The sequence below is a fragment of the Excalfactoria chinensis genome, chromosome 25 (assembly GCF_039878825.1).
Source record: "Excalfactoria chinensis isolate bCotChi1 chromosome 25, bCotChi1.hap2, whole genome shotgun sequence".
Classification (NCBI taxonomy): domain Eukaryota; kingdom Metazoa; phylum Chordata; class Aves; order Galliformes; family Phasianidae; genus Excalfactoria; species Excalfactoria chinensis.
In genome coordinates, this window is record NC_092849.1 from 3,209,476 (window position 1) to 3,225,007 (window position 15,532).

At 59.9% G+C, this 15,532-nt stretch overlaps 3 protein-coding genes across 4 annotated transcripts; all 3 read left to right on the top strand.

Moving 5' to 3' along the window:
• The first annotated feature begins 1,705 nt into the window (after nt 1–1,705).
• FIGLA (folliculogenesis specific bHLH transcription factor) lies at nt 1,706–3,485 on the top strand. The gene is made up of 3 exons (XM_072357244.1): nt 1,706–2,064; nt 2,818–3,092; nt 3,231–3,485. The coding sequence occupies exons 1-3, from the start codon at nt 1,849–1,851 to the stop codon at nt 3,334–3,336; spliced, it is 597 nt and encodes a 198-aa protein (XP_072213345.1). The 5' UTR covers nt 1,706–1,848; the 3' UTR covers nt 3,337–3,485.
• A 170-nt stretch (nt 3,486–3,655) lies between these two features.
• Nucleotides 3,656–12,293, top strand: ADD2 (adducin 2). The gene is given in 17 exon segments (XM_072357245.1): nt 3,656–3,782; nt 4,294–4,322; nt 4,783–4,975; nt 5,882–6,026; nt 6,664–6,815; nt 7,221–7,301; nt 7,384–7,533; nt 8,110–8,253; nt 8,353–8,451; nt 8,534–8,710; nt 8,785–9,033; nt 9,335–9,454; nt 9,544–9,633; nt 9,713–9,790; nt 9,792–9,870; nt 9,942–10,040; nt 10,975–12,293. Coding segments are annotated over 15 exon segments (2,145 nt in total). The 5' UTR covers nt 3,656–3,782; nt 4,294–4,322; nt 4,783–4,792; the 3' UTR covers nt 11,274–12,293.
• Nucleotides 12,294–12,774: 481 nt separating this feature from the next.
• SNRNP27 (small nuclear ribonucleoprotein U4/U6.U5 subunit 27) lies at nt 12,775–14,963 on the top strand. Of its 2 annotated transcripts, XM_072357124.1 has the most exons (7): nt 12,775–12,888; nt 13,127–13,241; nt 13,336–13,448; nt 13,574–13,653; nt 13,879–13,943; nt 14,095–14,190; nt 14,826–14,963. In XM_072357124.1, exons 1-6 carry the CDS (start codon nt 12,852–12,854, stop codon nt 14,147–14,149), a joined length of 465 nt encoding a protein of 154 aa, XP_072213225.1. In that variant the 5' UTR covers nt 12,775–12,851; the 3' UTR covers nt 14,150–14,190; nt 14,826–14,963. The 2 variants fall into 2 exon arrangements, with proteins under 2 accessions (XP_072213225.1, XP_072213223.1); XM_072357122.1 differs by lacking the exon at nt 14,826–14,963 and having other exon boundaries at nt 14,095–14,412.
• The last annotated feature ends 569 nt before the right edge of the window (nt 14,964–15,532 follow it).

The following is a 15,532-nucleotide window of genomic DNA, read 5'->3' on the forward strand; positions in this document are numbered from 1 at the left end:
CACGACCCCAATCACCAACAGCCCCAATGACTACGACCCCAATCACCAACAGCCCCAGTGACTGTGACCCCAATCACCAACAGCCCCAGTGACCACGACCCCAATCACCAACAGCCCCAGTGACCGTGACCCCAATCACCAACAGCCCCGATGACCGTGACCCCAATCACTAACAGCCCCGATGACTGTGACCCCAATCACCAACAGCCCCGATGACCGTGACCCCAATCACCAACAGCCCCGATGACCGTGACCCCAATCACCAACAGCCCCGATGACCGTGACCCCAATCACCAACAGCCCCGATGACCACGACCCCAATCGCCAACAGCCCCAATGACCACGACCCCAATCGCCAACAGCCCCAATGACCACGACCCCAATCACCAACAGCCCCAATGACCACGACCCCAATCACCAGTACCCCCCAATAACCATGACCCTAATAACTTATACCCCCCAATATCTATGACTCTGATAACCGATACCCCAATAACCGTGACCCCAATAGCTGATAACATCCTCAATAACCACGATCCCAATCACTATAACCCCCAAAAACCACGACCCCGATTACCACTGCTCCCAATAACCGCTACTCCCAACAGCCATCACCCTAAAAAGCAACACCCCCAATAACTGATACCCTCAATCACTACGACCCCATTAGAGCTGGGTGCCCCCCAAGCAAAGGGACGCTCAGCAGCCCCATTATTTAAGGATTAAAGGGAATTTCCCCCATTGCAGCTGTGGGGTCACACTGCCACCTACCGAAACCTCCCGCCCTATTCATGCGTACGTTCGGATTTCTTCCCAGCATCCCATATTAGTAGGGACGGGGGGCCTCCAAACCCCACACCTGCCTTGTGGGCTGCCCGTCCCCGATTCACCACGAGGTCCCTTTTTGGGGGGGGGGACGCTTTGGGGTCAACGCTTCAGCCGTGCAGCTTAGGGCTGTTTTGGGGGACAGCACCTCATTTGGGCTGTGTTCTCAAGGCAAGAACCCCAATAGCTGATAACCCCAATAACTGATAACCCCAATAGCTGATAACCCCAATAGCTGATAACCCCAATAGCTGCGATGCCCCTCCCCCCAAAAACAAATCAATACACCCAATAACCATAAACCCAATAACCCCAATAACTGTGACCTCCAACAACCGATAACCCCAACAACTGATAACCCCAACAACCCCAACAGCTACAACCCCAACAATCAATAAGCCCAGATACTCCCTATAACCACAATCCCAAAGCCATAACCCCACATACATATAACCCCACATACATATAACCCCACATACATATAACCCCACATACATATAACCCCACATACATATAACCCCACATACATATAACCCCACATACATATAACCCCACATACATATAACCCCACATACATATAACCCCACATACATATAACCCCACATACATATAACCCCACATACATATAACCCCACATACATATAACCCCACATACATATAACCCCACATACATATAACCCCACATACATATAACCCCACATACATATAACCCCACATACAACCCCACAACCCCAAACTAGACACCCCCTATAACCCCACAGCTTAAAGCCCCATATAAGAAAGCTTTGGGGTCACCCTGCCTCCTGGGCTCATCTTAGGGCTGAGCTATGGGCAGAGCCCGGTGGTGCAGCCCCCCAATGAGCACTAATTAGGGGAAAGGGCGCTGCTCGTTAACCCCAGCTGGGCACCAGCTGCAGCCCCCATTAGGCCCAGGGTATTTAGGATGCACCTGGAGGCCCTTTTTAGGGCTTTTCCTTTAGGAGAAGCTGCTTTACCTGCTGCTTCTGACCCTACAGCTCAGTTATGGGGGAGCAGCGGGGGGCTCCGAGGGGGCTGCTGCTGCCCACCCCTCCCCCCGAGGTGCTGGCTGTGGTGCTCAGCCAACAGCACGGCCCCCTCCCCCATGTGGCCCCCATCACCCGCCTGCGCCGTGGCCCCAATGGGGGCTATAAGGCTTTGGGGGACCCCGAGGGGGTCCTGGAGCGGCGGCGTGCGGCCAATGCTAAAGAAAGGGAGAGGGTGAGGGACCCCATGGGAGCCCCCCGGGATGGGGGGACATTGGGGTGATGCGTTGTGGGGTTTGGCTTTTCCATCCCATGTGGGATCCGGGCTCTGGTGGCTCACAGTTAATGGGGTCAGTGGGGATTTTGGGGTCTGCTGTTGGGGGTCTTGGTTATGGGGGTCTATAGTTAATGGGGCTTGTGGTTCTTGGGGTCTGTTGTTTTTAGGGGGTTAGAGTTAGGGGGAGTTTTGGTTCTGGGGGCTCCCAGTCATTTAGGGTTGGGGTTCTTGGGGTCTGTTGTGAGTTGTGGTTTGTTATGGGGTTGGGGTCTGCATTTACTGGGATCAGGGCTTGCCCTTGTTGTTTGGGGTCAGTATTGATTTGGGATCGGGGTTAACCCTGGGGCTTGGAATCAGGGCTGATGCTGGGGTTGGGGTTCTGGTGTTTGGGGTCAGTGCTGATTTAGTGTTAGAGTTTGCCCTGGGGTTTAGGACCAGGATTCACCCTTGGCTTTTGGGGCTGGAGTTTTGGGATTTAGGGCTAGAACTGATGTGGGGTCAGGGCTGCTTTGGGGTCAGCGTGCACTGGGGTTTGAGTCAAGGTTTGCTCTTGGGGTCTGGGTGCACCTTGAGATCTGGGTTTGCCCTTGGGCTTATGGGGTCAGCGTTGGTTTGGGGTCGGGGCTGATATTGGGGTCGGGGCTGATATTGGGGTCGGGGCTGATATTGGGGTGGGGGCTGATATTGGGGTGGGGGTTTCTCCCCCTACAGATCAGGAACCTGAACAGCGGATTCTCAGCCCTGAAGGCGCTGGTGCCGCTGATGCCGCAGGACCGCAAACCCAGCAAAGCCGACACCCTGCGGGCGGCCGCCGAATACATCCGCCTGCTGCGGGGGGTGCTGCGGGACACGGGGGGGCTGCAGGTACCCACAGAACCCCCCGAAGTGACCCCGGAGGGAGGAGGTGGGGAGGGCCCTGTTGGCTCCAACGTGCCCCCCAACCACATCCGTGGGGTTCCCAGCCCCGTGTGGGGCGGCTGCAGGCGGTGAGTGGGGGCGGGTCTGGGGGGTTTGGGGTCTTTTGGGGGGGGGTATCAGCCATGGGCTGCTTCAAACCGGCCCCCGATTCCCCCCCCCCCAAAGAAGCCCAAACTGGGGGCTGAGAAATATTCTCTCTTTTCCAGGCTCTTCCTGCTCATCCCTAAGGAAGTTAATGAAGATTTGGGGGGGGGGACTCGGAGTGATGGCGACGTCCCAGCTTTGATTTCCATGTCCCCAAACCAGAATTGATCCCCCCCCCCCCCCGCATTGATGCTATGGGTGCTCCGCGTCCCCATCGTGCTGTTTGAGGGGGGGGAGGGGGAGGGGTCGGAGGGAGGCGGTGCCTTTAATTGCTCATTAAAGCGTAATTGGGCTCCGGCACCTGCGCTGCGCCCCAGGTGGGTGCGCTCATTAAACGCGTACTGAGTTAATGAGGTTGGGTTTTGTATGGGGGGGGTGGGGGGGGGTGGGATTGGGTTCGCCCACACGCAGATGGGGGGGGATGGGATGATGGGGGGGGGGGGGCGCGTTGCGGCGCTGTGGGGCTGCGTCGGCAGGGGGAGCTCCGGGAGCGGGGAGGGGCTCTTTGTCATCGCCGAGTGGGGACGGGGGGGGGGGTTATTTAGGGGAGGGGGGGGTACAGAGCCACGCGTGTCCCCGTCGGGCGCTGTCACGTGTGGGAGATGCGCTGAGAGGTGGGTGCGGGGGGGGGGGGGCGGCGGTATGCACCTGCTGGGCACCACAATAACAATAAGGGATGGGGGTCGCGAGGTGGGGATGCTGAGGGGGATGGGGGGGGTCACCTGTATCCGCCTCCCCCTATTCCCCCCTTCCAATATCTCAATCCTTTTGTTTGCATCCCTGTGGGGCGGGGGGGGGAGGGCGCGCATCCCACCCCCGCCTTCATCCTAGTGCACAAACAGGGAATGCCCCCCCCCCCTCCGCCCCTCCCCCCATCCTTTTTTTCTCCCTTCCATCGCATTGTGGGCTGTAGGGCCGTGCCCCCCCCCCCCCAATAGGGAATCGCCCTTTTTCCGCCCCCCCCCTTAGGTCCATCCATCCGCCAACCTCAGCGCTGCGCTCTGCCGCAGAGGGGTTGGGTGTGGTGAGGGGGGGGGGGCACCCCATAATATCCCTACAACCCCCCCCTCTCTGTTCTGCTTTAATGCTGGGGGGGGCGCTGAGCGGCCCCTATTATTGCCATAGGAACAGCTGTGGGTCGCCGTTTGCTGCAGGTGGGTGACATTTTGGGGGGGGGGGGCTGCATGGTGTTGTGAATGAGCACAGCCGGGGAGGGGGGGGGAAGTTGGGGGTTAAGGGGTTATTTGGGGCCCTGCGTGCATCCCCACTGCTGGGTGGGGTGGGGGATGCTTTGTATGGGGGGGGGGGGAGTGAAGGAGATCCCAATTACAGCCTTGGGGGGGGGAAGGGGGGGCACAATGTTCTCCCCATTTCCTCAAGATTTCCCCATTTTCCCCCCTATTTCCCCCTCCCCCCCCCCCCCCTCATCTCATCACCCCATACAGGGTGGGGATGGCAGAGCCCTTATCTATGGGGTGCAGGCAGGGGCTGTCCACCCCCCTCCCCCCCCCACCCCCCTGTGCTTCTCTCCGGTGCTGCTTGTGATGGGAACCTGGGCTCTGTGGGGCTATTTGGGCAGCCATAGGGGCTCATTGCACACCCTGCTGGCTGTAGGGCCGCCGGGATGAGCACAGCCGCCAGCCCTGAGCCCCCCCCTTCCCCTCCTGCCCCCGGACCCCGATACTTTGATCGCTTCCCTGAGGATGACCCCGAATACCTGCGGGAGCGCAACATGGCAGCCGACCTGCGGCAGGACTTCAACATGATGGAGCAGAAGAAGAGGGTCACCATGATCCTACAGAGCCCGGTAAGCAGCGGCCCCTGACCCTAAAAACGGCCCCCTTGGCCCTAAACAGCCCTTCTGCCCCATCCTGCCCCTTCTCGGCCCCAAATGTTCCCCCTGTCCCATCCCAGTCCCATCCTTCCTAACCCAAGCTGTTCTTCCTGCCCCATCCCAAACCCATCCCCCCCCTTCTGACCCCAAACATTCCCCCTGTCCCATCCCCTTCTTCCTGTCCCGTCCCAGCCCCATCCCATCCCTCAGAGCCCCAAATGCTCCTCCTTCCCCATCCCAAACCCACCCCATTCTCCCTGACCCCACATGTTCTTCCTGCCCCATCCGTGTCCCTTCTGTCCCCAAACGTCCCAAAGAAAATCCTGCTCTGTGTTGGTGCAGCCCCCCCCTCAATCCATTGGTGTCACCATGTTGTTTATGTCACCATGGTGCCACCACTGTCCCCATGCCACTGAATTGCTGGTGCCACCATGATGTCACCATCTTCATGATGGCACTTCTATCAAGCTGCTGGGGCCACCATCCCCATTGGCACCAAGTTGGTGACGTCACCATGATGTCACCATCCCAATTGGCACCAAGGTGGTGACGTCACCATGATGTCACCATCCCCATTGGCACCAAGATGATGACGTCACCATGATGTCACCATCCCAATTGGCACCAAGGTGGTGACGTCACCATGATGTCACCATCCCAATTGGCACCGAGGTGGTGACGTCACCATGATGTCACCGTCCCCATTGGCACCAAGTTGGTGACGTCACCATGATGTCACCACGGTGCCACCACCATCTCAGTGACATCATCACCACGCTCCCACCCCTTCCCCCAACCCCCCCCCACCTTGGCAATGCCACCACCCCTTTGGAGCTGCCACCAACCAAGATGCCACCAAACGTCCCCTTTTCCCTGCAGTCTTTCAGGGAGGAGCTGGAGAGCCTCATCCAGGAGCAGATGAAGAAGGGGAACAACTCGTCCCACGTGTGGGCACTGCGGCAGATCGCCGACTTCGTGGCCACCACGTCCCCAGCCGCCCTCCCCACCTCCCCCCATGGGTACGGCTGGAGGGGGGCTGGGAGGTGGGGGGTGCTCCATTCCCAATAGGAAAGCTGGGGGGATGGATTGCTGCTGTCCCCATGCTGCGCCCCCCCCACTGTCCCCATGTTGTCACCCTACTGTCCTCCCATCGTCCCCCACCATGCCCATATTGTGGCCCCCTGTCCCCCCCACATTGCATCCCCCCTATGTCCATACATTGTCCCCATGCTGTCTGGATGCTGTCCCCCCCCCATTGTCCCCACTCCGTGTCCCCACTCCATGCCCTTTGTTATGTCCCCTGCTGTCCCATCACCCCATGCAGTCCCTGTGTCCCCACGTTGTGTCCCCACATTGTCCCCCTCCTGTCCCCACATCGTCCTCACACATCCCCCCATTGTGCCCCCTGCTGTCCCCATCTTGTCTGTACATTGTCCCCCCGCTGTCCCCAAGTTGTGTCCCTCTGCTGTCCCCACATCATCCCCCCACACTGTCCCCTTGCTGTCCCCACATTGCCCCATGCTCTACCCCCTGCTGGATCCCAGTGCTGCATCCCCACACCGTCCCCACTCCGTGTCCCACCGTTATCCCCCCGCTGTCCCCAAGTCGTGTCCCCCCCGCTGTCCCCACATCACCCCACACCGTCCCCTCTTTTCCCGCAGGTCTGACGGCGGTGACGCCCATCAACGACCTGCACGGTCCGGATGCTCCGGCTCTGGCCAAGGGCGAGCGGTTGATGCGCTGCAAAGTGGGCAGCGTGCACCGCCTGCTGGACCTGTACGGCTGGGCGCAGCTGGGCCACGCGGCCGTCACCGTGAGCACCGCGCCGGCGGAGCGCGGATTTTCGCCTTTTGCTCTTTTTCTCCGCTTTGTAACCCGTCCTTTTGTCCTCCCGACGGGCTGAAGCCGTTCGGGGCGTTTTCTTACGGCCTGTTCGGGCTTTTCCTTTCGCGTCGCTTCACGGGGGGAAGCGCGGCGTTGGTTTCTAAGTTGCGTGTTTGATGTGTATGGATTGATGTCCCTTATTGCATGGATTTCGGTTATTTATTTCACTTATTTTGCTTTATCTATTTCTCTTATTTCTCTGTTTTCCCTTCCCCCCTTCCCCTTTTCCTTCCCCAATTTTCCCCCTTTTCCTCCCCGTCCCCCCCCCCCTCCTTTTTTCCTTTTTCTCTATTTTCAATTTCATTGAGTTTTCATCCCCCCCCCCCCCCAACAGCTGCGGGTGAGCAAAGAGCAGGAACACTTCCTGGTGGCTCCCCAGGGGTTGGCATGCAGCGAGGTGACCGCAGCCAGCCTGGTAAGCGCATCCCTCCCACGTCCCCCCCCCACCAACGCTGTCCCCCCGTCCCCACGCACTGAGGCGTCCCCTCCCTCCGCAGATCAAGGTGAACGTGCTGGGGGATGTGGTGGAGCAGGGCAGCACCGACTTTGCTCCCGACGCTCGTGCCTTCAGCCTCCACGCTGCCATCTACGCCGCCCGCCCCGATGCGCGCTGCATCGTGCGCCTGCACACCCCGGCCACCGCCGCGGTGAGAGGGGGGAGGGTTCGGATGCTGTGCCGTGCCGTGCCACACTGTGCTGTGCTGTGCCACGCTGCTCTATGCCTTGCTGTGCCATGCTGTGCCATGCTGTGCCTTGCTGTGCCTTGCTGTGCCATGCTGTGCCATGCTGTGCCATGCTGTGCCATGCTGTGCCATGCTTTGCCTTGCTTTGCCTTGCTTTGCCTTGCTGTGCCTTGCTGTGCCTTGCTGTGCCTTGCTGTGCCTTGCTGCTCCGTGCCACCCTGTGTTGTGTTGCACCATATTGTGCCACACTGCTCCGTGCCACCTTGTGCTGTGCCTCGCTCTGCCATATTGTGCCGTGCTGGGCCATGTTGCATTCTGTGCTGTTTTGTGCCATCTTATTCTATGCCACGTCATCGTGTCACGTTCCTTGTGCCACCCTGAGCTACTTCGTGCCCTGTTGTGCCACACGCTGCTACTTCCTGTCCTGTTGTTCCGTGCTGCATTGTGCCATATTGCACCACGTTGTGCCTTGTGCCGTGTTGCGCTGTGCCACACCATGCTGTGCCATACCCTGCAATGCTGTGCCATGCTGTGCCACAGGTGTCGGCCATGCGCTGTGGTGTGCTGCCCATCTCCCGTGCTGCCCTGTTGCTGGGGGACATCGCCTACTTCGACTTCCATGGTGAGGTGGAGGACGAAGCCGACCGGGTTGAGCTGCAGAAGTGCCTTGGCCCCACCTGCAAGGTGGGTCTGGGGGGCAGGGGGGGGTCACGGTGCTGGTAACAACCCCCCTTCCCCTCCCCCAGCCCCACACGCTGTGCTGATGCTCCTTTGCCACGGCAGATCCTGGTGCTGCGCAACCACGGGGTGCTGGCGCTGGGTGACACGGCCGAGGAGGCGTTCTACAGCATCTTCCACCTGCAGGCAGCCTGCGAGGTGCAGGTGAGAGCTGCCCCCAGAACAGAGGCCTGTCATACCCTGGGATGAGCTGTGCAAAGTCTCAGCCACCAACACCACGCTGCAGGTGTCGGCGCTGGCGAGCGCAGGTGGAGCAGAGAACCTCATCGTGCTGGAGCGTGCCAAGCACCGTCCCCACGAGGTGGGCTCCGTGCGTTGGGCCGGCAGCACTTTTGGCCCCATGCAGAAGAGCCGGTTGGGAGAGCATGAATTTGAAGCCTTGATGAGGATGCTGGACAACCTGGTGAGCGAGCAGCCGGCGTCCCTCCATCCCTTCAGGAAAGAACCCGCAGCACTCCATATTGCTTTGCTCTGCAGGGTTATCGCACCGGCTACACCTACCGCTACCCCTTCGTGCAAGAGAAAAGCAAACCCAAAAGCGACGTGCTCATCCCCGCCACGGTGACGGCCTTCGTCTTCGAGGAGGAGGCGATGCCCACGCCTGCCCTGCGGCAGCACGCTCAGAAGCAGCAGAAGGAGAAGACACGGTGGCTCAACACACCCAACACGTACCTGCGGGTCAGCGTGGCCGAGGAGCAGCAAGGAGGCCAGAAGACCAAGATGACCGTATGGGGTTGTTGGGTTCTTTGGGGTTTGGCTCCTGGGGGGGCTGGTTGATGAAAGGGAGGTCATGTCTGCCTTCATTTGCCCCACAGTGTCTCCTTTTGTTCTAAAAGCCCACCAGCAGCACCCAGGGGCTTTGTTGGGGTGCATTTATCCGGGTTTCCTCTCTCAGTCCCATGCATTTGTTGGGTCTTGCTCTCGATTATGCCCAGTTATTGGGGTTTCCTCTCTCCTTGCCATACATTCATTTGGGTTTGCTCTCCGTGCCACCCATCTCTGCGGGTTCCCCCTCCACTCGGTGCAGTGGCTGAAGGCTGATGAGGTGGAGAAGGGCAGCAGCGGCACCGCCATCCGCATCGAGAACCCCAACCAGTTTGTGCCCCTCTACACCGACCCTCAGGAGGTGCTGGAGATGAGGAACAAGGTGCGTTGCCGCCCGACTGAGCCCGGAGGTGGGATCCCAAGGACGACAGGGCCACGTTTTCCCACCCTCTCTTTGCATTTCTCTTGCAGATCCGTGAGCAGAACCGCCAGGATGTGAAGTCTGCGGGGCCGCAGTCCCAGCTGCTGGCCAGTGTGATCGCTGAGACCAGCCGCAGCCCTGTACGTCCCCCATGTCCCCACGTCCCCATCCCTCCTCGTGCCAGGAGGTGACGCTGCTATTTGGGGGGGGGGGGTTTAGTCCACAGAAAGCCATTTGGGGGATGCCGAGACCAAAAACCCATCTCAAGAGGAGGCGCCCGCTGAGCCGGAGCCCCCAAAACCCTTTCAGCCAACTCACGGACCAGGAGCTGGAGGAGTACAAGCGGGAGGTGGAGAGGAAGAAACTGGGGCTGCACGGTATGAGCTGGGGGGACAGTGTGCGTCCCAGAGCCCCATCACGGGGTCTGTAGCCACATGTTTGTCTGCAGGAGACAAGGAGGAAGAGGAGAACCAGGCATCGCCCCCAAAATCACCACCGGGGTCCCCAAAATCCCCCAACAAAAGTGCAGCTCCGGAGGGTCCGGAGGGTGAGTGGGGTGTGGGAGGGAGAGGGCTGAAGAGCAAAAAAGAGGGGAAAAAAGTAGATATACATCAGCAGTGCCTTCGTGCTGCCCCATAGAGCAGCAGGGATGCACAATGACCCCATACCTGCTGCCTCCCTTTAAGGTCAATGCAGGATTTTGGCACCCACCATTGGGGGGGGGGCTCTGCGGGGGCTCCCAGCGTCGTTACCCACACATCGTGTACATCTGTTGTATGCAACCTGCATGGGTTGGGGCGTGGGGGGGGTCGGTGGTGGTGGGGGCTGCTGGCTGTCTCATGGTGTCTCATGGTGTCCGTCCGTCTGTCTGTCTCCACAACGTCTTCCTTTCTCTTTCCTCCATGTGTCGCTTTCACCCCAGGAGTTCCCCCCGACTCCGAATGCTTATCACTGTAGTAAGTACAGAGGGGGCCACGCTCCAGCAGAGCCCGCTCAGCACCTGCAGCAGGACATACCTTGGGTTGCCTTGCTGGCGTCACCTGCTTTGTTCCATTGCTGAGGCTGGGATGTAGGGGGAGGGGAAAGGCTCAGGAAAGCGGTGTGCCGGGTCCTGGTGGCTTATAGGGTTGGATCCTGCTCCTTGTAGGGTTGGATCCTGCTCCTTGTAGGGTTGGATCCTGCTCCTTGTAGGGTTGGATCCTGCTCCTTGTAGGGTTGGATCCTGCTCCTTGTAGGGTTGGATCCTGCTCCTTGTAGGGTTGGATCCTGCTCCTTATGGGGTTGGATCCTGCTCCTTATGGGGTTGGATCCTGCTCCTTATGGGGTTGGATCCTGCTCCTTGTAGGGGTGGATCCTGCTCCTTGTAGGGGTGGATCCTGCTCCTTATAGGGTTGGATTCTGCTCCTGCCCGGGGTGACACGGGGAGGGCGATGCCAGCCGGCAGCCCTGCAGCTCTCACTTCTCCCTCTCCTCTTATCAAGGTGACAAGAAGGTGGAGGATGGCCAAGCTCCGGGTGATTCCTCCACCGAGAAGGAGCCACCAGCTGTGGTCAATGGGAAGGATGAGGAGCAGAGCACCGAGGAGAGCAAAGGGGGGGACCAGACAAGCACCCCAGCCAACCCAGAGCAGGACACCCCCAAAGAGAAGAGCGAGACGGTGACCAGCACCCCCGTCTCCCCCGAAGGCTCACCTTCCAAATCGCCCTCCAAGAAGAAGAAGAAATTCCGGACCCCGTCCTTCCTGAAAAAGGGCAAAAAGAAGGAAAAAATCGAATCTTGAGCCTCCCAACCCCCCCCCACCCCCAAAGAAAATGGTCTTTCCATTCGGAGGGGTCTGCGCCGTGCGTCTGGCCGTGGCGCAGCCATAAACCCTGGAGGTGAACAATATGGCACGAGGCACCGTGTGTGTCCCCCCCCACCCCACAACACCCCCCATCACCTGCTCTGGAGGCGGCCATTGAGCTCACCGAGAGATTTCAGCCCCCGTTTGCTGCTTGGGGAAATACCCACCGCCACCTCCCTGCTCCCACCAGCACCTCCCCATCAATCCCAGGCACCCAATGTGGGCTGTGAGGTTTCTTTGTCCCACCCGCTGCTTGCAGAGCCCTCACTCAATGCGGAGGCACAGCCCGGATGCGTTTGGTTTTGAGGAAGAAAAGGGTGTTTTGTCGCCTGTTTCGGGGTCCTTAAAGGAAACATTTTGCTTCACGCTCTGCTGGAACCACGTCGGCTTCGCCCCCTCTTTGCCAGGGTGATGGGATGGAGCCCAACACAAGAGGATCGTGATGCTTCCCTTCTCCCATTGCAATCTCTACCCCCATTGCTGTGAGCCAACCTCCTGGTGCCACACTCACACGTTGCTGGAGAGCAGCAGGATGTTTTTTGCACCTGAGAACACAGAAGAGGAAGAAGCCTCGGGGCAGAGTAAAGCAAACTAAGTCGCTCACTAAGTGCTACTTTGGGATGTCCATCCCCTGCATTGGAGGCAATGCCCTGGTCCCCCTGCACCGTGTTGATGAGTGCCTGGACACATAAAGAGCACCAGAGCCCCCACGGCCGAACTGCTGCTTAACCCAGCACACACACACAGACCCTCCCCAGCCCTTACAACCCAAAGGGAAGAAGAAAAAGCAGCTCTGAAGCCTGGAAAATCCAATGGCTTTTTCTATGGGGGGGAAGGGGTCACTGAAGGCAGGATTGAGTTGGAGGGGACCTCAAAGGCTGCCTGGTTTCATGCCCTGCCCTCAGCCCACCCCCATATTGGGACCCCAACAGCCCCCGGCAGCTCTCCCTGCTGGGACACCCCCCCCCCATTTTCTCTTGCTGCTTTTTCTCCTCTCCCACCCCCCCCCCCCCCGCTGCCCCTCAGCCCCCCCTGAGCCCAGCACCCCCCCGTGGTGGCTTTTTGGCTCCCATTTCCAGGGCTGGAATGGAACCGTCCCCATCCAAGCGCTGGGGTTGGAAGATGAGGCGAAGAAAAAAGGCTTTGGGGCACCATCACGTCCATGGAGGCCCCGCTGGGTTGTTGCCGTGGGGTTGGGCTGCAGGCTGGTGCTGGGAGCGCTGCGTAACGCCTGCCTGTACATAAATAAACCCCGTGTTCGGCCCCGCTGCGCTCAGAGTCCATGGGGGGATGCGGTGGGGGGGGGACGTGTGATGGTGATGAGGGATCCCAGCCTCGCAGCGGGTCCGGCCCCGAGAGGGGCTGCCCCAAGCGGGGCACAGCGCGTTTCACCCCTCCCGGACCATTTGGGAGTGGGAACCAAAGCGCTGAGGCGCTGTTTCCGGGCGGAGCGTGAGGAGAGAGGACCGGAGCGCCGGAAGTAGGCGGGCTTCAGGCGGAAGTGGGGGCGGCGCCATGGGCCGCAGCCGGTCCCGCTCGCCGCCGCGACGCGGTGAGAAGATGGGGGGGGAGCGGGGGGGACGGGGGGGCGGCCGGATGCGGGACGGGGGTCTGCGGGAGGCGGGGAGGCGGGGGAGAGGGGGCCGGGGGGGCGGGGCCTGGGGGCGTCCCTGAGGCCTGGCCCGGGGGGACGGGGCTGTGAGGAAGCAGCGGGGCCTTCCTCCTCGTCCCCCCTCCTCCTCCTCCTCCTCCTCCCGCTCTGACCGCTCCCTCCCGCCCCGTTCCCTCAGACCGCCGCCGCTCACGATCCGTTTCTCGGGACCGGGAGAGGAGGCGGAGGGAACGGACGCGATCCCGGGACAGGAGGCGGACCCGCTCCCGCTCCCCGCACCGGCGGCGATCCAGGTCAGGCTCCTTTTCCTTCCCCCCCCCCCCGCTCCCTTTTGCGGCTCCTTCCCCCCCGTTCTGACCGCTGACCCCCCCCTGCCGGCCGCGCCAGGTCCCCCCGCAGGCATCGCTCCGGCTCCTCCTCCCCGCTGAGACTGAAGGAGAGACGGGACGAGGAGAAGAAGGAGAGTAAAGACAGCAAAGGCAAAGAGCGGCAGATCACGGGTGAGGCTCCAGCCCGGCCCTTATATGAACTGGAGTTATCTGTGCCGTCAGCAGCGCTGAGGGGCTCTTTGGGACCTTCATAACGTGCTTTGGAAGTGAACCGTCCCGTTTCGTTGCCTTTTCAGAGGAAGATCTTCAAGGCAAGACGGAAGAGGAAATCGAGATGATGAAGATGATGGGCTTCGCCTCTTTCGACACGACCAAAGTGAGCTGCTGGGCTCAGGGCTGCCTTTCCTTACCCTGCAGGGCTGCGGCAGGCACTAATGAGTGTCTGTTTGCAGTACAGCACGGTATTGCTTGTACCCCAAAGCAAATCCCCCTGTTGGTGCGGGGTTTCTCCTTCGTGGCCTGCTGAATCCTTTGCTCTGTTTGCTGTCCCCATGTATGTGGTGCTGCACGCAGCTCTGGATCGATCCTTCTCCTCTTCCAGGGCAAGAAAGTGGACGGTGCTGCAAACGCATACGCCATCAACGTGTCCCAGAAGAGGAAATACAGGTTTGTGCTGCAGTGGTTGCACAGAACCCACCTGCTTTCTTGTGATCAAACAACACTGCTGGGGAGGGGAGGCAGCTCGGAGGAAGCTGAGCATCCAGGCTGCTGCCTGTGGGCACAGCGAGGTGCTGATCTGTTCCTCCTCCCCCATCAGACAGTACATGAACAGAAAAGGAGGATTCAACAGACCGTTGGATTTCATCGCTTGACGCCGCAGAGAGCAGCGCTGCCTCCCTCACATGCCTCACAGGTGGGAGAGGACTCCGTCTTGAGAGGGGATTTGGGGTCAGTTAGAGCAAATCTGGGCCCTCTCGCTCTGCCCTGCGCCGAGGGAGGGTGAGCTGAAGCTCCTCGATCTCAGCCCCGTTTGCTCCTTGCCAGGATTCCCTGCTGCTTGTATTTTTCCTGTCGTGTTGTTGTTGTTTGTTTTTTTAATAGCTCAGCGTTGGCTGATTAAAACCTGTCGATATTTTCCCATCGTCCTTTCTGCCTCCAACCAACCCCTTTTAGATCATCACTCAGGAATAAAGGCAGCGAGAAAAAGCTGCTGGAAAAACCACCCGGCAGCTGTTTCCCCAGCTCAGCCTTTGGGATTTGAACCCAACAACCTCACTTTGCTTCTTTGTGCTTCTCCGGGTAACAACAGGCTTGGGCAGGGATTCCCCCCCAGGGCAGGGATTCCCCCCCTCAGCTCTGGGTGAGGATCTCCCTCAGCCCCAGGAGGTGGCAGCACAGCCCTGAGCACCAACAGCGCTTTCAATCCCATCTCAAACAGCAGATAAACGTCCCAGCATCCAGCGATGCTTTAAGATGAGGACGTGTGAATCCAACCCGGAGCTGTGTTTTTTTGCTAGGAGCTTTGTGAGGTTTTGTCTCCTGCTTTAGGGAAGGTTTGAGCTTTGCCAAAGCTGATCTCATCGCCGCTTTGCCAGCCCTGCTTGGTGACGGTGACACACGGGGCTGTTTTGGTGGCCTGTCATCGCTGTGACACGCCTGGAGCCCTGCGATAAAGCCCAGCTGACAGACAGGGAATTGCCAACCCCCCCCCTTCACTTCGTTTCCTTTCTCTCTGTGCTAATTAAAGCCGCCTCATTTACCATCCTGCTCCGGGTTCAAACCTGAGGAGCCAAAGGCCCATTTGTTTGCTCACACAGTGGCTGGATGCGATGCTGCTCTCACGGAGCCCACAACCAGCCGGGCTCTGCTCACCCCCCATCCCACCCTATTGACCCCCAACCCCCCCCAGCCGGGTTTTGCTGTCGAAGGGGGTTGTTTTTCTGTTGCTCCTCGTGGTGTGTGTTCCCCTTTTGACCCCCCCCCCCCCCTTTAACACACACCCAGCTTTATCAGCTTTCCGTGCTGGTGGGTGAGTCACCCCAGGGCAGGGCTGGGTTTCGGGGTGTGGGGAGGAAACAGCCCCCCCCCCTCCAACCCCAACCCCATCCCACTGGGCCCAAAGCTCTGCCCTATGGGGGGGGGGGGGTTCCCTGCTGTGGGGTGAAGGGCGGCAGCTTTGGGTGCTGGGGGGGGACCGTGGGGGTCCCAGCGATGGGGGCGGCTGCTTATAGGGGCTGCCTGCTTCTTAGGGGGGC

Bases quoted from the DNA above. Each gene is read 5' to 3' on its own strand.
- FIGLA (XM_072357244.1), top strand. From the start codon at position 1,849: ATGGGGGAGCAGCGGGGGGCTCCGAGGGGGCTGCTGCTGCCCACCCCT. The intron at 2,065-2,817 runs GTGAGGGACCCC...CTCCCCCTACAG, and splicing joins ATGCTAAAGAAAGGGAGAGG to ATCAGGAACCTGAACAGCGG. The intron at 3,093-3,230 runs GTGAGTGGGGGC...TCTCTTTTCCAG, and splicing joins GTGTGGGGCGGCTGCAGGCG to GCTCTTCCTGCTCATCCCTA.
- SNRNP27 (XM_072357124.1), top strand. From the start codon at position 12,852: ATGGGCCGCAGCCGGTCCCGCTCGCCGCCGCGACGCG. The intron at 13,654-13,878 runs GTGAGCTGCTGG...CTCCTCTTCCAG, and splicing joins CCTCTTTCGACACGACCAAA to GGCAAGAAAGTGGACGGTGC. The intron at 13,944-14,094 runs GTTTGTGCTGCA...CTCCCCCATCAG, and splicing joins TCCCAGAAGAGGAAATACAG to ACAGTACATGAACAGAAAAG.